The following is a 23,540-nucleotide window of genomic DNA, read 5'->3' on the forward strand; positions in this document are numbered from 1 at the left end:
CCTGCAGACCTTGATCCGCGGCACGCTCGGGAGAACCTTCCAGGCTTCCTGCCCCGGCTTGCCTTGACCTCGCTTCTGGGAGAGGCGCGACCGCTGGGCCAGGGCTGTCAGGACCAGGGACAGCGGCGTCACCGCGGGGCCTTCCTACCCAAACGCAGGCCGCAAACGGATCCATTTTGCTCCTTAGCTTTCCCCTCCTTAGCTGCCACCTTTTCTAGGAAGCCCACCCTGACTATCCCAAGTCCGAGAAGCGGCCTTTGTGCACTGGGTCTTGTGAAGTCAGCCCCTCGGGTGGCCAGGCGCGGGGAGCTGCCTTGGCGGGGACGTCCGCAGCGCCCCACTCTTCTTCGGCTTCTGTGCCGCGCTTCGGGCCGCGTGATGACAGGTTCCTGTCTCGTCGCCCGCGCCACCCTCCACCCGCTGAGCAGCCAGGCCAGGGAGGCCTCGAGGATTGCAGGCAGGAGCCTTGGGGAAGCCTGACACCTTCCCACTGGAAAGTGGCAACGGCTCGAAGGAGCATTGCCTCCTGGAGCACCGGACACTGACTTACGTCCTGTTAGAGCAGTGGGTGGAGGGCTTTGTGGCTGGGCAGCCGCCTCCAGCGAGGTGAGAAATCAAGATCCCAGTGGCCCAAAAAACTTCTTTTTAAAAACATTAAAATCCGAGTTTTAATGTCAAATCTGATTTTTAAATATCTGCAACCAAATTAAGACAGCCAACGCGGTCCTGGTGAACGGCCGCGTGTCCGGGACGAATACAAACAGACCAGGAACAGGTCTGAGCCCAGTCCCTCTTGCATGACCAAGCCCCGAGCCGCAGTTTCCCCACTGGGAGCCGGCGTCCGGCCTGGGGCCTAGCACAGGCCTGGGGGTGGCCCCGCTCCTCGCTGGGGCTGGGTTGGGGCGAGGACGAGGGCGGCCTCTCCGAGGGCTCCCGCCCCGGGGCGCCTTTCACTGGGCCCGGCCGAGGCGGGCTTAGGTTTTGTGCGGAGTTAATGGAGCTTCAGCTAAAGGAGGAGGAGGCGGGAGCGCAGCCCTGGCGCTGTGGGAACCGTGGCCGCGGCCGCTGCCGCCGAGGGATGGAAGCGGCCTTTGTCTGCGCCACGGACCGGCAGGGCGGGAGCCGGGTTACCCTGGCGACCGGCCGCGCCCCTAGACCTCCCGGGGCGGGGAGTGGGGTGGTGGGGTGGGGGGGCAGGGCTGGACGGCTCCATTCTCGCCTCTTGGGTGGGAGACAAGGGGTTGGGAAGGTGTCAGGCTTCCCCCAAGGCGGCTCCCGCCTGCAATCCCCGAGGCCTCCCTGGCCCAGCCGCTCAGCGGGTGGAGGTGGGGCTCAGGCAGAGAGACAGGACTCTGTCATCACTGAGCGGACCTGCCCCAGGAACCCCTACCGGCTTGCCCGGGCAGAAGAGGTCCCACCCAGGTGCCTGCTGGGGACAGTGCGGGGTCGTGGCATTGCAGAGGAGTGGCCACTGAGGAGTTTCAGATGGCAAGAGTGCCTGGAGGCCGCCTTCCAGGAGAGGCACCATCAGAACTTGGGGGGCCAGGGAAGCCCCCCTGGAGGGAGCCACCAGTGGAGGACAGTTCCAGGGCCAGAGGAGGAGGCTGCTGGTGACAGGACTGGCTTGGGGCAGGGGAGCTGGGAATAGCACTTGGTAGGGCAGGGGTGAGGGGCCCTGGGGCAGAAGCACCTCCTACCCAGCTGACAAACTTGCCCCAAACTTGCACACCACCCTTTCTCCATGCCCACTGCCCCCTGTGCTGTCCCAGACCACCTTTCCTCACTGGAGGGGTGTGACAGTCCTCTCTGGTCCCCCAGGTACCTCCCAGCTGGGCCTCTTCCTGCAGTGAACTTCCTAACAGACAAATCTGGCCTTGCTCACTGGGGGACCAGGTGATAGTGGGTGAGGAGCTGATTTAGCACACGACTTTCCCGCCGGTAAGAAGCAAGCAGGATGTAGCCCTGGGCTGTTAAGCTGCCCACTGCCCCTCCTCCCACCACTCTGGGAGGAAAATGGGACTTGGAAAGCACCAGAAAGGACAGGCCACCGTCTCTGGCCAGCTGACCACTTCAGCCCACCCACACACACCCCAGCAATGCCCAACTTCTACCCAGGGCCTGCCCCCACCTAGATGCTAGACTGCTGAGCCTGCAACCTCTCCCAACCCCAAGTTTCTCTGGAATGGGGGAACCTGATGTCATTTCAGAGGTCCCTGGAGCAGGGAATGTCAGTTTGCCTTGTACCCCTTTCTCTTGTGGGGGAGACACAGCCACCCGTTTTTCCTCATGGCTTAAATGGAATTGCCCCAGTCCAAAGGGGACTCCATCAGTCGAGGCCTTGCCCTTCAAAGAGACCTAGCCATGATGTGCCCCAGTTTGGGGGAGACAGGCTGGGGCTGCCTGAGAATGGATCCTAGCACATGGATTAGCAGTCCGGACCAGCAGAATCTCGGGATTTTTCGCCTGGATCCAGCCAGATCTGAAGCTGGACCTTCACTTTGGGTCTGGAGCACCGAATACTCCTGCCTGGGCTGCCTATAATCCTGGCACACAGGGGAGGCTCCGAGCCCTGCCTGTCCTGGTTGCTTCTGTTCCTAGCATTCAGGACAGTGCATGCGTGGTGTACAGCGGGCACTTGGTAAGAATGTGTTGCACGAAAGGAGGCCATCAAAGCCACCAGATGGCACCAGAAGCAGTCCTACCTCCCAGTACTCCTCCCAGCCCTCTCTACCTCCCCCCAGCACCCCTCCCAGCCCCCTCGACCTCCCCCCACCTCCTTTTACCTTCCCCCAGCACCCCTCCCAGCCCCCTCGGCCTCCCCACACCTCCTTCTACCTTCCCCCAGCACCCCTCCCAGCCACCTCCACCTCCCACAAGCACCCTTCCACCTCCCCACAGCCCCCCTCCTAGCACCCCCACCCCTATTAGGGCCCACAGAGCCCAGGGAAGGGGTGGTGAGCAGCCCCAGGAAGAACTCAGCCAATCCGCAGAGTGAAAAAGACGCCTGTATTTGATTTACAATGAACAAGATTTACAAAAAGGGGTGGGGTGGTCTTGGTGGAGCTGCTGCCAGTAGCCCCAGATCCGGTGGGCTCTAGGGCAGTCTGTCTGACAGACCAGGACCCCAGGGCCCTGACATAGGACGTCCCATTTGACCTATGAGGTGGAGCCCAGCAGCTGTGAGTCCACCCAGAATGCCGGAGTCTACCCAGAGTGCAGGCGCCCTCAGGGAGGCTGGTGAGGTCAGGAAGGCATCGTACCGCTTTTTCTCCTCCTCCCATCCCATGGTGCACAGACAGACAGTGTCTGGGAACTTGCCCTGGGGGCCACAGGCCCTCAGATTCCCTGGGGGCCCAACCCAGGGCATGGAGGCGGCTGCTGGTGCATGGGTGGAGGCGGAGGCCTGCTGCCCCCAGCATGGCAGCGTAAGGCACATTTGCGAATCGCTCGAGACTGCACAGTGAACACCGATGCTGGTTCCGCCAGCGGGAGCTGGGGCTGGGGCTGGGGCTGGTGTGGCGCCGGTGGTATTGCTCAGAGGAAGATGCTACAGTCTAGGCGCTGGCTGGGTCCCCGCTGCACCCACTCTGGTGAGGGGTGAGTTCTCTAGGGGAGGATGGGGCCTTCGCCACAGCCACTTGGCCTCCTCCCCCAGGGGCATTCAGGTATCTCTTGTACCTGTGCCCCAAGGCAGCACTGGAGGTCGGAGGTCAGAGGTCAGTGACCTTGTTCTCCAGTGCAGCCGCGATCTGCTGCAGGCGGAAGGCCAGCTGCATCTTCTGGGCGGCTGGGTCCTCCTCCAAGGCATTGATGATCTGAGGGAGGGTCTCATCAGAGCACGTCGGGAGAGCGCCCGCACCCCGCACTCTTCTCCCCACCCGAGGGGCTGACCCTACCTCATCATAGTACTTCTGTGTGTACTGGTAGAGTTGGTGCAGTGCCACGAGGGTGTTCAGAGAGTCTGTGTGCGCCTGGGGAGTGATGGGATGGTCAGGGCCAAAAAGGGGCTATGGGAGCCCCAGGGCTGGCAGGGGTAGTGCTGGATGCCCAGGACAAGGGGCCTCCCGCAGGGTAGCAGCTGGGGTCTTGGGCACAGCCAGCACTTGGGGGCCTCCACACGGCACAGCCTCAGACAGACACCCACGCAGAGTCGTGCACAGGCAACCATCTCAGTGCCTCCCTGTGCCACCCATGCTGAAGACAGAGCCGAAGGGAGGGGCGCTGGGCGGGGCTGGGCGTCAAGCAGCCCAATACTCCCTACACCACGCAGCAGCAGCCACACGCTACGCTCACTTCACATAGCTGGGCCCACCTCGAAGTCCCATCCCCCTATCACACCATTTTACCCCTGCCCTGCAGCTCAGGGCCAGGCTCCGCACAGGGTGGTGGGAACAGGGAGTAGGGGAGGCCATGGCTGCATCCCTGGTGGCCTGCTCACCCGGGAAATCTCTGCCAGGTGTGTGTTCATGTCCTGGTCACTGACCTGCACCATCTGCCGGATGCCCTTGTAGTAACTGCAGGGGGGAGGATCACACAGTGCGGGCAGCAAGGGCACAAAGGGGTGGGTGGGGGAAACCAAGGCCTGAACCTCCCCCCAGAGGGTGGAGGGTGGGCAAGGGGACCTGGCTTGGAGGGCAGGCAGCACTTACTCCTCCACCATCTTCTTGTAGGTGGAGATCTCCTTGGCATACAGCAGCTTGTTGCTGGGAGAGTCCTGTTGGGGACAAAGCCTAGTGATGCCTGGCCCAGGGGGCCGGGCTGCGGTTGCTCAGAGTCCCCCTTGGTAGCTTCCCCTGCCCAGAACTCCTGACACTTTCATCAAGAAAACTACTGGCTGGGCCAGATGGCTCATGCCTGTAATCCTAGCACTCTGGGAGGCAGAGGCGGGTGGATCCCCTGATGTCAGGGACTGAAGACCAGGCTGGTGAACATGGCGAGACCCCACCTTTACTAAAAATACAAAAATTAGCTGGGCATGGTGGTGCATGCCTGTAATCCCAGCTACTCAGGAGGCTGAGGTAGGAGAATTGCTTGAACCAGGAGGCGGAGGTTGCAGTGAGCCAAGACCGTGCCACTGTACTCCAGCCTGACAGAGCGAAACGTCTAAAAAGAAAAAACTACGTATTTTGTAATGTGTAGTAAAAGTGTGGTAAGTAGAAAAGTTCCTTTTAAAAGTTTCTTTTCTTGTTAAAGAATAAGTGTGCTCATAACTTTGTTAATCCCCATCCTATGTAGCTGCTAAACATGCCATCCTTACAGGCACGTAGTGTGTTCTATGTCTTTGTACTTTAACCAAAATATCAGCGCTGGACGTGCTCACAGACATGTCCCAGCTCTCCATTGCTTTTATCTGTTAAGAAAAATTTTAAGCCGGGCGCGGTGGCTCAAGCCTGTAATCCCAGCACTTTGGGAGGCCGAGGCGGGTGGATCACGAGGTCAAGAGATCGAGACCATCCTGGTCAACATGGTGAAACCCCGTCTCTACTAAAAATACAAAAAATTAGCTGGGCATGGTGGCACATGCCTGTAATCCCAGCTGCTCAGGAGGCAGAGGCAGGAGAATTGCCTGAACCCAGGAGGCGGAGGTTGCAGTGAGCCGAGATCGCGCCATTGCACTCCAGCCTGGGTAACAAGAGCGAAACTCCGTCTCAAAAAAAAAAAAAAAGAAAAGAAAAATTTTAAGTTGTAGGTCGGGCACGGTGGCTCACGCCTGTAATCCTAGCACTTTGGGAGGCCCAGGTGGGTCAAGAGTTCAAGACCAGCCTGGTCATTATGGTGAAACCCCATCTTAAAAAAAAAAAAAAAAAAAAATTTAAGTTGTTAGCCAATCAGGTTTTAGTTTAGATTCTGAAGTCTAGCTCCAGCCACCGGAGATCAGACACAGCAGTAAGGACGACCCCAAATGCATGAGGAATAAATTTGTGTGTTTTCCTTTGTTCATTGTCCTCTTTGCGGCAAGATGGCTAGTGAGGGTGCCCTTCCTGCAGTCCAGGAAGTAAAAATTGCGTTGCTATAAAAAATCCTTTGTCTCAGTGCTAATTTTTCTTTGCGGCACCGAGCGTCAACACTCAGTTTCTCTGCTTATGTTCAGGTCTCAGGAGGAGAGAGGGGTCTCAGAACCGCCCAGGCTCTGCCCCAGACCCCTCTGCCCCCAGCCTCGGCCACCCTCCACCCCTCCATCCAGGGCTCAAGCCCAAGATGTAAAAATCCACACCCGAGACAAGGTCCTCCCTGCCCCAGACCTGCCCCCGCCCCACTCACGCGGCTCAGCTTATGCTCTGTACGTGTGCAGGCATCCATGAAGGTCTGTGCGATGACTGACAGCGAGGCGTCCACCACCTCGTGGACGTGCACGTCAAAGATGAAGTGGGGATTCTTGAGGATGTTCACCCAGAACCGGAGCGGTAAGCTGAGGTAGAGCAGAGGCGAGTGAGAGTCGGGGCTGGGCCACAGGGTGGGTGCAAGAGGTTCAGGTGAGTGAGAGGCGGGGCCGGGCCGGGTGGGCCGAAGTGTGGGTGCGGGAGGTTCAGGTGAGTGAGAGGCGGGGCTGGGCCGGGCGGGCCCCACTGGACAGGTGCAGAGGTTCACCTGTTGGTCTTCCAGATGTGAATGGTGTCCTCGTCCTGGATGTTGTGCTTCTCCGCCTGCTCGTCCAGGAAGTCGAAGAAGTACTTGACCGCGGGCGGCACGGCGTGCCCAGGCGCCAGCACGCTGTGAAAGAAGTTGTCCACAAACTGCTGCAGCGTGCCCTGTGGGGAGAGGGGCTCAGCGTGGCGCTGTGGCTGCGGCTCCTGGGGCCAGCCCACATGCCCACGGCAGCCAACCTTGACGGAGAGCAGCCTCGTCAGGTAGATCTCGGTGATGGCCTTAGTCCGCTCCTTCTCCTTGACGCTGCCTCGCTTGGACTTGCCCTCGTCCACCTCTTCGGCTGGCCGAACCAGGTGCCACACCCGGTTTTCCTCCTCCAGCAGAGCATGGCCTGTGGGGAGCGGGCACTGAGGGACCCCCACCAGGTCTGGGGCCTGGGTCCCACAGGGACACGCACAACTCCCCTGGGTGGTGGCAGGAAAGTGGGGCCTCGGCCACAGTCACTGGGCCACCTCCCCAGCGGGGCTTTCGGGCACCTCCTGTACCTGTGCCCCAAAGCAGCACTGGAGGTCAGGTGGGCAGGAGTACATGTGCCAAGGGCGGACATGGTCCACACCAACCTCCAGGGGCTGGAAGGAAACGGGCAAGAGAGACAGACTCACGCTCCCCAGGCAGGTCCTGCTGGCTGTCCTCTGGCTGCTGGGAGACCCCCACCTTGGACAGGATGAGGGTGGCTCCGTCGCGGACCTGGGGAACACAGCAGTGAGGGGGGCCCTGCGCCCGGGTACCCGGTTCTAGCCCACCCCAGCCCACACACTCACATTATAGTGCATGAGGGTGTTGACACGTTTCCACCGGCCCTCCCGCTGTGACGTCAGGTCCAGGTCCGACAGGATCTGGGCTGTGGAGCCCGGACGCCACTCTGTGGGAAGAGACAGCCCAGCTTGGGCCCAGGCCGCCCAAGTTCCTCCCGCTGCCCACCACTCCCAAGGGAGAAAGACGGTCAGGATCTGCCACAGGACAGGGCCCAGGCACGTATGTGTCTGCATGCAGAGTGGCCAGTACTCACCGAGGACCACGCTGTCTGGCCTGGGCCAGCAGGAGCAGGGCTGCCCGCGGTACACCTGGTCGATGATCTTCTCCTTGACCTGGGAGATGGTGTCGCAGTTGAGGACCTTGACCGGGATGGCGTCGGCTCCCTCGTCCTGCACGATCACACTCACTGTCTGCAGGAAACACCAGATGAAGCCCGACGGGAGAGGCCCTTGCTCTCACCTGCACCAAGCAGGAGCCACTCTGCCCACCACAGCAGCACCTTCAGGCGGCACCCGGCCAGCCGCGCTCTGAGCCCCCAAGGCTTCCGAGATGACCACACTCTGCCCTTCCCCTGCCTGCTCCGCTCAGTAGGACAGAAAGCAGGGACAGCTCGGAACTGCTCACTCAGGCTACCACGCAAGCTCACAGAAGCACACGTATACGTCACGCGCACAGGATCCGGTCACTTGTGCGCAGAACGTGGGACACCGGGCCCCTCACATGCCCTGCAGGAAGCAGGAGCATCCAGGAAGAGCTGCCTCAGGCCCGCACACTTACAACCTCCGGAGCCTGCACCCACAAGCACCCAGGCTCTCCCCGAGCACAGAGAGCTGATGCCCAAGCTCCTTAGCGCAAGTCCGAGGAGGCCACGACGGCCGCCGCCCGCCCCAGGAGCTCACCAGGGGTGTGTACTCCACGTCGTCCCCCAGCAACCCCGTATCGTTGAGGGTGTACTTGGCCTTCTTCTGCACCGCGTCCACGGGGCCCTTTTCCACCTGATGTTTGATGGCCTTGAAGAGCTTGTACAGCGGCTCACCGGCACTGTCCTGGGGTAACACGGAGGGGAGGCTGGGAAGTCATGGGACTTGGGGCCTGTAAGGGGTCCCCTGAGGCCTGGTCAGAGGCATGGATGGGGCTGGTGGTGTCAGGGACAGGAAGCAAAGCTGCCCAGGCAGGCCCCCCGCACAGTGCTGTATGGACAGGTGGACACTGAAGGGGACAGCATCAGTCTGCCTTGCCCGCCAACCCCAGCCCAGCTTGGGCAGGACCCACCTTGAGGTGCTGGTACAGGCAGATGGACATCCAGTTAGACAACATCCTCTCCACCACCGTCTCAGACCTGGGGGTGCAGGGAGGCCTTGTACCAAGTGACGCCCTAGCATTCCTGAGGCCCAACAAGTTCCTCCAAGCACCTGCCACCCTTGGGCCAGCCTTGCCCCGATCCAGGCCTGGGTGTGGCCTGCAGCGAGGACTGCCTGGTGGCAGCTCCAGCCCTCGTGGGCTAATGACATGACCAGCGGAAACCACAGGGCAGGAAGGGCTGGAGTCTGGCCTTGTGTTTGCCGCCAGGGACACCACCCCTAGGCTGCCCCCCAACGGTGCTGACTGGCACTTGCTGGCTCCTGGATGCCCAACAGGACTCTGTGTCACCCACCACCAGCCCCAGAGCCCCTGCGGCCGCTCCACCTGTGGCCCCACCCTTGCGCACCTGCGCAGCATCAGCTTGGGGTTCTTGGCGACCACATACTGCTCCAGGAGCTCCAGGAAGAGCGTGCGCATGATGTCCGTGTAGTACTCCAGCTTCCCATGCAGCGCCACCGTCAGCAGGGATGCAAAGTAGACCTTGGCTCGGGCCGAGAACTCCCGCTGGTTCTCCAGGGTGTGGATGAACTGCGGGGGCCGGCGGTCAGAGCCTTCCCGGCGCCACCCGTGCACCCTCCCACCTGCCCTCCGGCTCGCCGCCTCCCGGCTCACGTTGATGAGGAAGGATTTGCTATTCAGCAGGTTGGAGAACTGGTAGAGGGCCTGCTCCACCACGTGCCGCCGCGGCTCGGGGATGTCCAGCTTGCCAGTGATCATCACGTCCTTGTCGCCGTCCTTGGAGGGCAGGAAGAAGACGCGGTCTGTGTAGGTCTTGTAGTCCAGCACGGGGATCCCGGCCTCATGCACGTCGTTGGTCTGGTCCTCCATCTCAATCATCAGGTCTGAGGGGAGGCTGGCGTGAGACGTCCCTGGCCACTTGGGGCCCTGACCCCCGCCACACACAGCATTCCTGCCCCAGGAGGTGCCCAGGCGCCTGCCCCCGAGCCGCCCCTACCTGTGAATTCCTTCTTGCAGCGGTCCCGCACGCTCTCCTCCAGGCCCTCCAGCTGGGACTTGATCTTCTCGTACTCCCGCTCAGCCTGCTGGCTCTTCCTCCTGCGGGCACAGGGAGACTCCTGGGTCCTGCCCAGCCGGCCCTCAGCTGCCCGGATGAGGAGGTGGATCTGCACGCATGCCTGTGCAGGGCGGCAGGTGAAACCAGAGGGGCCGAGGCGGGCTCACCAGTAGCAGTAGACAGACACTGCAATGACGACCACCATGGGCACGATGACCAGAGGCAGGATGAGGCTGAGCGGCACATCGCTCACACGTGTGTCGTACTCCACACGGCCCAGCACCCACTCTCGAGAGCCGAACTTCACCTGTGTGGGAGGCCGGGTTCAGCTGGGTCCCGTGGGGGCATCCCCCGCCCACCCGCACTCACGCACAATGAACTCAGGCAGGTTGTGGGTGGTGTCTCGCTTCTGCCGCCGCTTGGGCGGGGGCTGCACCTCCGGGGGCTCGCAGTACAGGTCGGTCTCCGTCAGCGTCTTCATGGTGCAGCGCTCGGCACCCACAAACGCCTCGGCTTCCTGCAGCGTCATCGCCTTGTTCAGGTTAGTGCCCTGGGGAGCGGGCAGAGGTCAGGGTGAGCAGGAGGGAACTGTTCCCCTCGAGGGAACATGGCCCAGCTCTGCCCAGACCCCAGCAGGATCCAATCCCTGTGGCTGCGGCGTCCTCACCCGGGCATGGATGAGCTTGTTGACCTGCTTCTTGACGCCACCTGTGAAGTTCTCGAAAGTGGGGTCAGGCACATACTCGAAGGCCCCGGCCTCCGTCCTGAGCAGGGCACGGTGCCCGTCCATCTCTATCAGCACCGTGAGGTTGTAGGCCTCGGGCTCCTCGGGGACAGCCGGGGACAGGAAGACCACCTTGGTGTCATTGTGGAGCACGTAGTCTGTGCCCACCACCTGCAGGCAAGTCCCGACCATCAGACCATGGGTGCAAGCCCTGCCCTTCCCGGGCACGTCCCCATTGGCTGACGCCAGAGCTGAGCCCCAGCCTGCACCAGGACTGACCGTCATGGGCTGCAGGGATTCGGCCTCCCGCGGAGGCTGCCAGGACTGCAGGGGCTCTGCGATGACCACCATGGCGAACCTCTGGATCAGGCTGAAGCCCTGACCCGTGACGTTGATGCTTCGGCCACCACTGGGGAGGGCAGTGCCTCTGTGGGCTCAGCTGGCAGGGGTGGTCCCTGCAGGTGTTGCCCTCCCATCCCCACCCACCCTGGCTCAGGCCACGCAGGGCTTCCAGGTGCACGTGTGGGTCTGGGTGGGCAAAGGGGCAACACGATGGGCCGTGCCGAGCACGAGATTGTGCTGAAAGTGGGCAGGGGGGCATGCGGGGCCTGGTGAACACAGAGCCCGAGGTGTGGCCGTCTGGTTTCTAGGAGGAAGCGGATCTGGGGTGCAGTGGGGTTTTCAGGAGGCCTCCTCCCGCTGTGCAGACCAGCCCCACCACATTCCTTTCAGTCAAGTCAGCCAAGAGCATAGAAGAGGAAGCTGGGTGTGTGGGTGTGGGGAGCAGAGAGGGTGGCTCCCCTCCTCCCCACAGGGGACCAAGGGGCGGGGCACCAGCCTCACCTGGCAAAGCTTCGCAGTGGCTCAAAAGCTCGAAGTACTGGGTTTTCACGGTAGGTGAAGATGATGCCGTGGCTGGGCACAGGGGAGCCCCCGTAGGAGACCTCCAGGGGCATCTGGCCCCGCGTCGCCTGGGGGCCAGTGACACACTGGAGCTGCGCCCCAAACTTCGTCCTGGGGGAAGGAGGGTGCTGGTCTGCATCAACCCCGTCCCCCGGGACCAGCCCCAGCCCAACCAGGCTGGCCTCGCCATCCCCTCAGCCACGCAGGTCTCAGTAAGTGCCCCCCTCCATACCCAGGCCCAGGGCCAACCAGACAGCAGCTGGCGGTGACACCCACACTTTACACGGGACGCCGCTGAGGGTCACCCGAACGTCCTCCTGGGAGCCCGTGTCCAGGTGGGTGCCGTGGATAGTCAGCATGGTGCCACCCGCCTGCGGTCCCTCCTGTGGCTCCACACTGAGAGGCTGGGGCTGCTAAAAGAGCCGCAGGGGCACTCGGGTGAGGACAGGGCTCAGGACACCCTCAGTCCTGGGCTGGATAGTAACTCTGGTGGGAAGGTGGCGGGCAGAGCCCTCTCCCGGGTTCAGCAGCTACAGGACAGGTCCCCAAAGCCAAGCACTTACTTGGAAGGTGAACTGGATGTCGGGAGGCGAACGACCGAGTTTCCCGAGGACATCCACCTCGACACCCCCAGTTAAGGGCGCCTCTGCAGCCTCGATCACACACACAATCCTGGCGGAAAACAGGCAGGGTGGCCCAGGCCCTCCCTGACCCACCCCGCTTCCTGACACCCTCACTCCTCAGACTCTCCACCCACCCAGTCACCCAGAACCCCGGCGTGGGTACTGACCCAGCTGACGGGGCCCAGGGCCGTCCACTTACCGGGTGGACACGGAGTAACCTTCTGGCTGAAAGGTGCAGTTCCGGCCGGCCACGGAGATCCTCTGGATGTCCTCTGCTCGGACGCCCAAATTGGACCCCAGGATGGTGACACGGATGCCTCCGCCCAGGGGGCCCGTCTCAGGTGTGATCTGAAACCACAGAGCCAGGTGAACAGGGGCTTGGGCCAGGCACGTGGGCGGCGTGGGCCAGGCTTCAAGGGGCTCACCCTGGTGATGACGGGTGGCGGGCACTCAGAGGTGGCGTTGCAGAGGGCCTCGTACACGCACCTGCTCTGACCCCCACACCACACACACTTGTAGGTGGGGTGAGCGGCCCGGCACAGGCTGCAGTCGCTGCGGCCAAAGGAGCAGTTGTAGAGAGTCACTGTGGGGAGAGCAGCAGTCAGTGGCCACCCCGAGTCTGCCCGCCCCCCACCTGCTCCCCACTGCCCCTGCCTTCCCCCGCCTGCTCTCCACTGTACCTACCCCTTCCCCTACCAGTCCTTCGCGCCTGCCTACCCCGTCTGCTCCCCACTGAGCCCACCTGTCCCCCTACCCACCCCTTGTGCCCACCCATCGCCCCACCCACCACCTCTGTGCCCGCCCATCCCCCACCCATCCCCCTACCTGCCCCCCACCCCATGCCCTGTGCCCTTCCCATCCCCTGCTCGTGGCCCCACCATGAAGCTTGCTGTCGATATTCTTGCTGTAAGACTTGACATACAGGTGCAGGGGCAGCGTCTCATTGGCATCGTGGGACAGCTGGGGGACACACAGGGACACACTGCACTTCCTGCCCCCACAGAGGGGTGCAGGGCGGGGGTCACAAGGACAACCACCCCGTGGTCACTGGGTCCCTTCCCAGCCAAGGGCAGCAAGAGAGGCCTTCAGGTGGAGGCAGTTCAGGATCTCCAAGGACGCTGCTCTACACCACTCTGTCCCCAAGGAGGGACAGGGAAGAGGGGCTTCCCCAGCAGGGCAGGGCATGGCAAGCCCCTGACTGGGCTCGGTCCCAGATGTCTCCCTGCCGCCCCTCCCCTCACACTCCTGGAGGTGACCCCCACCCCATCTGGGGCCCTGGGGTCCAGCGGCTGAGCCGGCCTGCCCTGGAGCTGTACCTTTGGGGTCCGAAAGATGAAGGTCCCCGATTCCTGCATCCTCACTGGCTCCTTGAACTTGAGTAGGTCACTGCCCACGTGCAGGGAGGAGCCCTGCAGACCGTCCCATCAGGACCCTGGGTAGGCAGCCCACCCACCCTGCCACAAAGCCTTGGCACCCTGGCCCTCAGCGCCTGCAGTGTGGGGGCCCTCTCCCTGCCCCACCCCTGCCTGCCCCTCTTTGAGGCTCCCATCCCAGCTGACCCTGCAGCCCCTCCTGAGCCCAAACACCTGTGTCTGCCGTCCCAGGGGCACCTACACCACATGTCCACACCTGAGGGTATTGCCTGGTCCACCTGGCATTGCTGCCCCTACTGCTCCCTCCTTGGGAGGCTGAGCCAGCCCCTCAGTCTCCACGCACCTACCTCCTCCACTGCCTCCACTCCGGCCCCTGCAAAAGCTCCTGTGTGCTCCCTCCTGGCCTCTGCCCCCATATATCCTGTGCTTTCTACCTCATGTGAGGGCTCCAAGCTGGGGGGCAGGCACTAGGGGGAGCTCAGGCTCCCCACCCACCCATCTGCACCAGCCCACTGCAGCCTCCCTCCACACCCTCACCCGCCGGCTGCTGCCCCGTCCTTCCGCACCTTCACAGTGTCCAGGTTCTTGCCCTGGAAAGTCACATCTGTCTCATGGTTCACAGGGATCACCAGGGGGCTGGGGTCCAGGAACTGGGGGCAGCTGTCCTCCTAGGACAGCAAGGCGGGTCAGGTGCTGCCTGGCCACGGAAGGGCAGCCGGGCCCTGAACATTCTCTCCCTCCCCCACCGCCCACCTCCCCCCACACCCCGAGGCCTCTCACCATGTGGGCACGGATGATGCCTTCCTCGGGATTGGGTGAGGCCTCCCGGCACTCGTGGTAGCGCAGGTCCCACTGGCATGTCCAGCGGTTGCTCACGCAGGAGATGCACCTGCATCCAGAGAGGCTTGTAAGCAGGGCAGGGGTGGGCGGGCAGTTGGGGTCAAGAGCAGGGCCAGGGTGGGCGGGGCGAGAGCATGCAACACTCACGGCAGGTTCTCCTCCAGGCTCATGGCTTTGCGGCAGTCGTAGAAGGGGAACTGGTAGGACGTGAGAAAGATGTTGCCTTGTCTGAGGAGGAGCTGGATGGTCACGGCCACGTGGTCTACAGACAGCAGGGGGGCGGCATCAGGTGGCGGCCGCTGAGCCAAGGGCGGGCTAGGCCTCCTCTGAGGAGGGTCCTGAGGTAGAGACCCCTGGTCTTTGGGTGGGGCGCTCCTGCTGGGCTGGGCCTGGCCACCTGCTATCAGATCTCAGCTCGGGTGTCAGGCCCAGTGTGGGGCTCGCCTTCCTCCCCAGGGCCCAGGTTGCTTTCGTACCCTCTGTTCCCGCAGGCACTGGGGACAGTGGCTCCTTGGAGTCTGGGTGGGACCTGCCAGGTCCCTGCCCACGTCACTGCGTGGCCCCACTGCCCCCAAACTCAGGGGACGTGGGCACGGCGCCTGCCCTGGCCCACATGCGGGCCCTGCAGCCTCTGGAAATGATCCCACTGTCTCAGGCTAGACAGGGCAGGGAGGGGCGGGGGCATCTGCCCAGATGACGAGGCCTGGCCCCTGGCACCCGGATGCTGCTCTGGCCGCAATGAGGGAGCAGGCTGGGGGGCCTCCTGTCCTCCAAGTCATCCTCGAGGTGGGCCTGGAGGGCGTGGCTTCGGACAGCCTGGGGGACCTCCCCCATGGGCACAGCAACCCCACCACATGCTTCAGGCCTGGCCCCCAAGTGGCCACAGAGTGTGCCTGTGCCAAGCCTGCACCCAGGGACCGGCAGAGGCGAGAACCCGTGTTTGGGAGTGACTGAGAAGGGCCAGGAAGGGGACTCGGAAGGCACCTCACCCTGGCCTGGCGGCGTGACGGGGATGCTGTTTGGGGAGTTGCAGACGATGGTGTTGCCCTCCACGCGGGCGGGGTGCGGTGGCGAGTCCCCAAAGAGGCACAGCAACTCGTCCTCCTCACTCAGGGCAGGAAGGGGGCTGACAGTCAGCTGCACCTGAGGAAGGGACCATGGGGCTCACACCAGGACCGCTGAGTCCTGTCCGCCTGCTTGCCAGTAAGTGGCCTCTGTGTGTCTGGGCGCACATCCTAGAGGAGCCTCCAGAACCCAACTTCGCGTCTTCCAAAACAGGCCCCTATGTGGTCACTGGGACAGGGCCTGCATCCACCCTGGATAGAGGCAAGCCCACCTCTACCCGCCAGGTCACAGGAGTCCAGGGGGCCAATGGAGGGAAGGCTCCATCCCTAAGGCTCAGTGCCTGGAGCCCAGGTCGGGGAGAGGTGGGCCCTCCTCTGACTGTCCCAACAGCTCCCAGCCTGGGGGAGCCCCCACCTGGCCCAGCCTCAGCCCCACCACGCACCTCCCCCTGGGCCCGCCGGCTCATGTTCTGTGGCTGGGCGCTGGTGATGGCCACACAGGACTTGCTCCGGCTCCACAGCCAGTGGCTGGCCTCCTCAGCCCGTGGGCACTCGGCCTTCCGGGTGCATCTGCAGGGGCAGGGGGCGGCCTCAGCACTAGGACCACTCGGCCCACGTGGGGTCTTACTCTCCCAGGACAGTGCAGTGTGCCCTCCGACCCAGGCCACGACCCTCCAGGATCCCAGAGACAGCTGTGTCCCGAGCCCCCAGGTGCTCACCGGCCCTCGACGACACACCAACCGCAGTACGGGTCCTGCGAGTCGCGGCACTGCGTGCAGGTTGGGTAGCTCAGGCACTCCTGCACCGGGAACCGGAACACCTGGGGCAGCGGGGCCGTAAGCGGGACCACAGCAGTTGCAGCACAGGCCTCTCACAGACCGCAGATGCCCCCAGAGAGCCAGCGTGACCCAGCTTCGTCCTGGGGCCTCAAAAGCCTCGGACACCTCAGGCTTGTTATGAAACACTTCTGGCCCTGCGTGGCCATGGCCCGTGCCCCTGCCAGGCCCAGGACCCTATGGGGGCCCAGGGAAGCCTGGAGGTCTTGGCCATGGAGTCTTCCTGGGGCAGCTTCAGTCCTTTGCACTGGCTCCCTCTGAGGGGTCCTCCTAGGGCCAGCCTAAGGGGCTCCTGTGCCAACGCCCCCACAAGCTTGGGGCCCAGGCCCATGTCCCCCACTGACTGAGCTCACAGAGGCTGTGCAGGGCCCCTCCTCTCATCCACCCTCAGAAACACCCCTCAGACACCAACAGGGCCTTTCCATCAGGACAGGGCAAAGGTGGGGACAGAGGGACAGACGTGGTGGAGACACAGGATGGAGACATTGGCCTGGGACCCACCCAGCCAAAGAAGAAAAGGCCTGGCCCAGCTCTGCAGCAGTCCATCCTCCTCCAACCTCTAGGCCTGTCATAAAGGCCTGGGGTGCAACGACTGGGTACACTTCCGGGGCTGCGTGGGACTCACCTTGTCCTGGGTCATGGCGTACAGGATAGCCAGGTCTCCAGACAGCACCAGGTCACGCTTGACTCTCTTGTTGATCTCCACAAGGACAGAGTCATACTCGGAGGAGGTGCCGTTTGAGGCGAGATACACCTGTGTGTGGGAAGGCAGGCTGGTGAGGGCAGGGGCCTTGCGCACTGACAGGCCCTCTGGAGCCTCCCTGCCCTAGCCCGGACCAAACCTTGAGGATCCGGCCGTCAGAGGTACCCAGAAAAGCAACAGTGTGGTTGTTCTCGGTGGTGACCGTCACGGCCGTCAGGTTCAGGCCTCCACGCTGCAGCACGGCTGTGGCTGTGAGCCCGTCGCGGCTGCCCAGAGGGTAGGGCAGGTGCTCCGAGCCACACAGGAAGTTCTGACTGGAGCCCTGCGGACCGCCGAGTGTCAATGGCAGGCAGACCCCTGCCCTGGAGGGCCTTCCCCACTTGGCTCCAAGACGGGCCAGATCCTTCCCTTCCCTCAGGCACACGGGGCCCCCCACACACCCCCAGAACAGGGCCACGTGGCAGGGAGCCCCGCCATGCTCACTGCTGTGTGCCCTAGTCCCTGGAACGGGCCTGGGACTGGCACCAGCATGAATGGCACTGAGAGACCCGGCACCCACCCATGCAAGCGCCCCCTGTGGCCATGCTGCTGACTCGCACCCTCCCTGGCAGGCTAGGACACAAAAATCCACACGTGGATGCCCGAGGCCCGCGCCCTGCGAGGACACACGGAGGCCCATACCGGCGAGTGGCCACCACACTCTATGTCGCCGTGGAAGGGCTTGTAGAAGATGTCCCTGGCTGCCTCCCGGGTGCTTGTGTAGCAGGTGTTGCGGTTGGCCTCCATCTTGTCGTGCACCTCATCCAGTGGGAATAGGCAGAGGCCTGCACCAGGGCCCCCGGGGCTCCGGGCATCCCTGCTGAAGACGGCATACAGCACCCTGCCAGAGCCAGACGCAGCCACGGAGGCGGCCAGGCAGGTGCCAAAGGCGGCAGCCTTGGGGTCGGGGTCCTGGCACTGCAGGTCCATCTCCAAGTAGGAGTAGTAGTTGGGGTCCTGTCTGCACATGCGAGCCAGCAGCGTGCGGTTCCGGGCCGGGTGCTTGTCCTGCTGGTTGAAGACAAAGAAAACGTAGAGGCCATCCTCGAAGGCGGCTACGAACTGCTGCGTGTTGGTGGACAGGTAGCCAGCCTTGTAGGTGGCGTGGTCCGTGTAGGCTTCGAACGCCTCCCTGCTGTCAGTCCGGTCCAGCAGCCGGGTGCTCACGATGATGCCGTTGTCATGCGGCCCGTTGCCTTTGCCCACAAACAGCACACGGTCACCGCCGGGACCCGTGGAGCTCACAAGCCCTACTGTGGCCACGCCCTCATCATTGCTGGCCACGAAAGACTTCTCGCCACTGCTGTCTTCGTAGAACAGGCGCTCAGAGATGTTGCTCAGGCTGCGCAGGGCGCAGATGCCCTTGAAGAGGCTGCCACACTCCACCAGGCGCTTCCGGGGAGGGTCGAGCAGCAGCAGCTGGTTGACATTGTCGGTCACCTCGGCTTCATGGCACTGGCTGGGCTCGATGGGTGGCGTGCACTTCTTGTTGTCCAAGGCCGGGCCCGTGGACACCTGCTGCTCCAGCTGCAGCTTGGCATCCAGCTGGTAGAGAGCGTTCACCGCCCCCACGTACACCACTCCCGAGGCCTCATCCACAGCCAGGTGGTTCAGCTCTTTCTCGCTGCGGAAGAAGTCTGGTTTGCGGGGCCGCAGGCTGGCACCCGCACCCAGCAGGCCCAGCAGGGTCAGGGCCCAGAGCTGCAGTGCCATTGCCCCCCCCGGCACCCTGTAGGAAGAGAGAAGGGTCAGGGAAGCCCCGGCCCAGAGGGCCCACCAACAAATCCCCCTCCAATCCCTGCCCCTCCAGTCCCTGCCCCAAACATCAGAACATGGGACAGAGAGAGTCAGAGAGAGTCACACCACTCCACAAACAAAGGAACCCAGCACTTCTCCCCTTCCTGCTTCGCAACCCCACCATCCTCGAGGTCTTGCTGGAGACCACTTCCCTGCCCTCCTCAAGTCCACCCTGACTGACCACTGGGCCCAAGGCACTGCCACCGCCCATGCCAGGATCCCTCCTGGAGGTGCTCAAAGCACTGGCAGGAGTCGATGCCCCCAGAAATGCTCTCAGGGGCTCACATCCATGCCCCCGGCCTGTGACTCCAAGGAGCTCTCAGGGGCTCACATCCATGCCCCCGACCTGTGACTCCAAGGAGCTCCAGGTGGTGGGGAGGCACTGGCCACAGCACACAGGCCCAGGCTGACAGACAGATCCCTGGATGTTGGAACAGGTAGACCACATCTGGGGCAGAGGTGTAGTACACAAGAAACCAGAGACTCAGGTGAGAGTGAGGGGTGCACTGTGCAGAGCCTTAGATGTGGGCTCAGGGGAAGAAAGAAGGATCTGGGGAGCCATGAGCAGCTCCAAATCCACCAGTTATTAGAGGGAGAGGCCCCCACATCTGTGGGCTAGACAGGCCTCATCCACATGCGTGTGTGTAACCGAGCACGTGTCCATGTGGGGTCCAGGTCTGTGCCTGTGCCATGTGGATGAGGGGATGGGTGACTGGGGTAACCTGCCGAGAACCAGGCTGCACTAAGGGTCTCCCGAGGACGCTCTAAGGCCGCACAGGTGGACCCAGGACACACGTGGTCCTCCCTCCTTCCTTTGATACCCAACTTAGGTGCACCCTGGGGGCTCAGACACAAGTGGCAGACAGGACCCTTCTGCCTCTGAGCTCTCCTTTAGGGTGGTCTGTCCCTCTCACACTAGGGACCCTGCTCCATCAGGGCCAGGGTTCCCTGTATCACCCTCCCCTGCCAGTGCCCCCTCCTCATGCCCCCAACCACCCCCACTCCCAGACCCTGAATGCACCAGTGCTGGGGGCTCCCAGGTGTCCTGGGCAGCCATCAAGTGGGTCCAGCCCCAATGGCAGAGGGTCACGATGGACGGACGGAGGCCCGGGCCTCCAGAGGGACTGCCACGCCCTCTCAGGCCACCTCAGGTGTCACCTGCCTGCATATGCTCAACCCTTTGAAAGACAATCCTCTTTCTCACAGCCTATTTGAAAGTGTTAAGTGCAGAAAGAACAAGCCACAAGATGCAAATGTTTCCACATTCCTGTGTCTGACCAGCAGGCTGAGTCAGGACAGCCTTGCGACCCATTTCTCAGGTGAAAAAACTGAGGCACAGAGGGCAACTTGCCCAACGCCAGGCTACGGGTGTGGTTGGGGCTGGGATTCTGACCTGTGGTGGGAGCAGCTCGGTCTATGATCACTGCGCTTCTCCACCCTTTTGACACCAGCAATCCCCCCACCCCCAACTGGCCTCTGTCCTCCCAGGAGGGCAGGGACGCCCCACTCTGCTGCTCCGTAGCCAGGGGAGATGCTTCTCCAGAGCCTCAGCTTTGGGTGAAGCTGTATTTACTGGCACAGCTGCCCTCCACTTCCCTGTGGCACCCCCCATTCTGATTACCCGCATGCTTCCTGAAATCTCTTGAGATGTAACCAAGACACAACCAACCGATAACGTCCAAGCCACCCCAGGACCAGCATGGGTGAGACCGGGCTGCACTGGCCTCCCTGCTCCCTGGGGGTTCACCCCTCAGCCAGGCAAATCCTGCCCAGCACAGAACCCACTGCCTGCACTGAGAATTCGGTGTTCAGCTGTTTCCCAGCCCCTGAAGCCCCCTGCCCAACCCCTGGAGCCCCCAGGTGTCCACGAGTACAGCAGCGGCTGGGAAAAGTGACCACCCACAGTTTAGGGAGTCCCTGGCCACTTGTTGATGGCAGAGAGGCCTGGCAGGGCCAGGGGACCACAGGCTTCACGAGGATACGGGTGATCAGCCAGGAGAAGACGCTGGCTTTAGTGAGAGACAGGAAGATTCTACAAGCCCCTGGGGACCACTGGGAGGGTAGGATCCTGGAAGAGGGGGTTCTGTGCCCAGCTCAGCCAGGGTCCCCCACTGTGGCTCAGCAGCCTGTCTGGGGAGAGGAGAGGATGGCGCAGGAGCCCCAGGCCTCCAGAAGAGACCCAGAGGCTACAGCCACAGCGGAATGCCCTCCCAGGGAGCAGCAGCTCCGGCTCTGCTCGAAGGCCCCCCAAACCCTGCCGCCGCACCCCTCCCCCGCCCCGGGCCACCCAGGAGCAGGTCCCTAGGCCCGGCCGCCCCCACCTTCTAAGAGCACACAGCGGTGCCACGGAGGCATGCAATGTCCAGGCCCCTGGGCCCGTGCCCAGGCCTGCTGCCCTCCCCTCCTGGCCCCGCTCACCCGGCCTCGCTCCGTGGCGGCCTCGGCCCGGCGCAGCTCCGGGAACGAATGGAATGCGCCGAGGCTGGGAGGGAGTGACGGGGCGGCGCGGGGGCGGCGCGCGGGCGGGGCTGCGGTCCTCTCAGATCTGGCCGTGGGGCAGCCTTGGGAACTCTTCGGCGCCCCCGCCACCCGTCCCAGGAAAAGCAATGGCTCTGGGCCCCTACCGGCCACCCCCACCCATCCCCACCAACTTCCACGCAGGGAAGGCACTCGCCCACCCGCCAGGGCTGCAGGGGCCGAGGTGCAGGAAGAAGGCTCTCCTGTCCCCGCTGGCAGCTGGCAGACCCTAAGTGCTCAATAACCACCACTAGGAATGCCTCCCTCCGCCGTGCTCCCAGGCCTTCCAGGGTGGCAGGCACAACTGGGGTGACACCCACAGGTGGCAGCTGCCTCCTGGTTCCTGGACAAACAAGGCCTCAGGTGACTTGCCTGCCCAGGCCCAGGAGCAAAGGGCAACCCACCGGACCAACAGCAAAGCTTCGTCTGGGCAGGAGGTGCCAGGCACAGCCAGCTTTGCTTCCTGCTGCCTGTGTTCCTGGAACAGGAGGGAGGGCGGGCAGCAAGCACTTCCTGTTTTGAAGCCCTCCTGGGACCCCCACTTACAGGGCTGGTGGGGATTTCCTCCAGCCCTTTGGTGCCTTCCTTCTGGCTGGAGCTCCGAGGGGCACTTTCAAGAGGCCACACCAACTCTGGCTGCCGCTGGCCCACGAAGCACCGCCCCTCACCACACCCCCAATGCCTGAATTCCCAGCGCTAATTCCCAGAACTGAGTGTCCCAGTCTCGCTGCAAAGCCCACTCCACCTGAGCAAAAGCTTGGCTTCAGAGAACCAGGGGGGCCTCGCAGTGGCTCTGTGGGCAGGGAAGCTCCCTGCTCCCTCCCACCCCTGCCCTCTGTTAATCCAGGCCAGGCCAGGCCATGGAGGGGCTGCAGAGGGACAGCTATGGTGGAAACCTGGCTGGGCAGAGCCTCGAAGACACCACATGGCAGTTCCAGATACCTCCAGCCTCCCTGTCCGCATAGCCCCAGCCACCCACGGCCTTTCCCAGGCGGGGTGCAGGCCCCTCACCGAGGCTCCAGTGGTCCCACTCAGTCTCTGCTCCAGGCCAGCATCGAGATTCTCTAGGAGGCAAAGGAGAGATGGTGGTCACAAGAGGAGCCTGGCCTGCTGCAGAGCCCCCGAACCCATCCCATGGTGGCAGGGGCTGGGGGAAGAAACAGCCCACAGGACCCCACCTGGCCTTTGCCTTCTCCCTCTGGCCCCCTGCATGGCCCCTTCCTCATCCCTGAGACACCTCCAGGGCTCCGGGCACTCCCCTCTGTCAGGGACTTCTTTTCATTCTAAGTCTGTCGACCCGATCTGCCCATGTTTAAACCAGGTATGTCTATTAACATTGCTTAAAATAAACTTTCTGAAAAAAAAAAGTTGCTTTCTGAAAAATATGCACACCCACAACCCTGAAATTTCACTTACTAGCTGTGTGACCTTGGGCAAGTCACTTAACTTCTCTGTGCCTCATTCCCCATCTGTGGAATGGAGACAGTAACAGTGAGTTACCCAGGGGTCTATAAGGACTAAATGAATTTGTTCACAAAAAGCCTTAGAGTGTTACACTGTAGCACTCAGCAATGCTTGCTATTGTATCTACCTTCCCATTCTGGATAAACACCCACTATACCCACAGCGAGGCACAGACCCAGGGTGCTTCTCAGCGTGGTTGGTTTTAGTGAAAATTTGGCAGCCACCCAGCATCCCACCAGAGGACACTGTGGAAAACTACAGGTAGATGCAAGCAGGTGGGTCTGTGCTGACTCTGATGGGGAAGTCTGGGGTGCAGGATCCAGCCCCGTCCATCTCTGAGAGGCTCCAGAAGCCCTCATTCCAAATTGAAAATAGTGGTGAACTCTGGGAACAAGGAGGAGGCCACTGCACTCCCACCCAGGCCAGAGTGAGAGTCTGTCTCAAAACACACATACGCAACACACACACACCAACAAAAAAGCTTAAAGCCGGGTGTGGTGGTGCAGCCTGAAGCCGCAGGTACTCAGGAGGCTGACGGGACAAGACCCGGCCTCTAAGACTGAAGCAAAACACAAGTCTAAGACTGTTGACATATGACTTGTCTAAGTAAGCTGGGCCAGGCGCGGTGGCTCACGCCTATAATCCCAGCACTCTGGGAGGTCGAGGCGGGTGGATCACCTGAGTTCCCAGTGAACCGAGAACACGCCATTGCACTCCAGCATGGGCAACAAAGCAAGACTCTGCCTCAAAAAAAATGAAAAAAGACAAGAAAAGAAGGCCAGGCACAGTGGCTCATACCTGTAATCCCAGCACTTTGGGAGGCCGAGGCAGGTGGATCACAAGGTCAGCAGGATTGAGGGCTTCTGGAGCCTCTCA

The 23,540-nt window shown here is 62.5% G+C and overlaps 1 protein-coding gene across 10 annotated transcripts in view; it reads right to left on the minus strand.

Annotated features, from left to right (window-relative positions):
* Positions 1 to 2,987: 2,987 nt before the first annotated feature.
* The window catches only part of PLXNB2 (plexin B2), a 31,967-nt gene continuing 11,414 nt past the window's right edge, over positions 2,988 to 23,540 (minus strand). For 4 of the 10 annotated variants that reach the window (XM_074391065.1, XM_074391068.1, XM_074391070.1 and 1 more), the window contains exons 2-37: positions 22,212 to 22,264; positions 17,529 to 18,615; positions 16,987 to 17,169; positions 16,770 to 16,898; positions 16,028 to 16,128; positions 15,752 to 15,878; positions 15,234 to 15,387; positions 14,392 to 14,506; positions 14,185 to 14,293; positions 13,971 to 14,072; positions 13,348 to 13,440; positions 12,910 to 12,991; positions 12,457 to 12,614; positions 12,231 to 12,379; positions 11,972 to 12,080; positions 11,685 to 11,821; positions 11,349 to 11,519; positions 10,785 to 10,914; positions 10,449 to 10,676; positions 10,155 to 10,331; positions 9,949 to 10,088; positions 9,722 to 9,822; positions 9,379 to 9,608; positions 9,113 to 9,294; positions 8,677 to 8,743; positions 8,304 to 8,450; positions 7,658 to 7,814; positions 7,410 to 7,510; positions 7,251 to 7,335; positions 6,825 to 6,979; positions 6,589 to 6,749; positions 6,262 to 6,409; positions 4,650 to 4,714; positions 4,439 to 4,514; positions 3,897 to 3,971; positions 2,988 to 3,815 (exon numbers count right to left, since the gene is read on the minus strand). In XM_074391065.1, the coding sequence (XP_074247166.1) occupies positions 3,711 to 3,815; positions 3,897 to 3,971; positions 4,439 to 4,514; positions 4,650 to 4,714; positions 6,262 to 6,409; positions 6,589 to 6,749; positions 6,825 to 6,979; positions 7,251 to 7,335; positions 7,410 to 7,510; positions 7,658 to 7,814; positions 8,304 to 8,450; positions 8,677 to 8,743; positions 9,113 to 9,294; positions 9,379 to 9,608; positions 9,722 to 9,822; positions 9,949 to 10,088; positions 10,155 to 10,331; positions 10,449 to 10,676; positions 10,785 to 10,914; positions 11,349 to 11,519; positions 11,685 to 11,821; positions 11,972 to 12,080; positions 12,231 to 12,379; positions 12,457 to 12,614; positions 12,910 to 12,991; positions 13,348 to 13,440; positions 13,971 to 14,072; positions 14,185 to 14,293; positions 14,392 to 14,506; positions 15,234 to 15,387; positions 15,752 to 15,878; positions 16,028 to 16,128; positions 16,770 to 16,898; positions 16,987 to 17,169; positions 17,529 to 18,599 (5,520 nt within the window). In that variant the 5' untranslated portion in view covers positions 18,600 to 18,615; positions 22,212 to 22,264 and the 3' untranslated portion in view covers positions 2,988 to 3,710. Of the gene's footprint in view, positions 3,816 to 3,896; positions 3,972 to 4,438; positions 4,515 to 4,649; positions 4,715 to 6,261; positions 6,410 to 6,588; positions 6,750 to 6,824; positions 6,980 to 7,250; positions 7,336 to 7,409; positions 7,511 to 7,657; positions 7,815 to 8,303; positions 8,451 to 8,676; positions 8,744 to 9,112; positions 9,295 to 9,378; positions 9,609 to 9,721; positions 9,823 to 9,948; positions 10,089 to 10,154; positions 10,332 to 10,448; positions 10,677 to 10,784; positions 10,915 to 11,348; positions 11,520 to 11,684; positions 11,822 to 11,971; positions 12,081 to 12,230; positions 12,380 to 12,456; positions 12,615 to 12,909; positions 12,992 to 13,347; positions 13,441 to 13,970; positions 14,073 to 14,184; positions 14,294 to 14,391; positions 14,507 to 15,233; positions 15,388 to 15,751; positions 15,879 to 16,027; positions 16,129 to 16,769; positions 16,899 to 16,986; positions 17,170 to 17,528; positions 18,616 to 21,101; positions 21,301 to 21,604; positions 22,181 to 22,211; positions 22,265 to 22,616; positions 22,670 to 23,540 lie in introns of those variants that run through there. The other 6 variants (XM_074391066.1, XM_074391067.1, XM_074391073.1 and 3 more) reach the window with 5 other exon arrangements.

The sequence above is a fragment of the Saimiri boliviensis genome, chromosome 21 (assembly GCF_048565385.1).
Source record: "Saimiri boliviensis isolate mSaiBol1 chromosome 21, mSaiBol1.pri, whole genome shotgun sequence".
Taxonomy (NCBI): Eukaryota; Metazoa; Chordata; class Mammalia; order Primates; family Cebidae; genus Saimiri; species Saimiri boliviensis.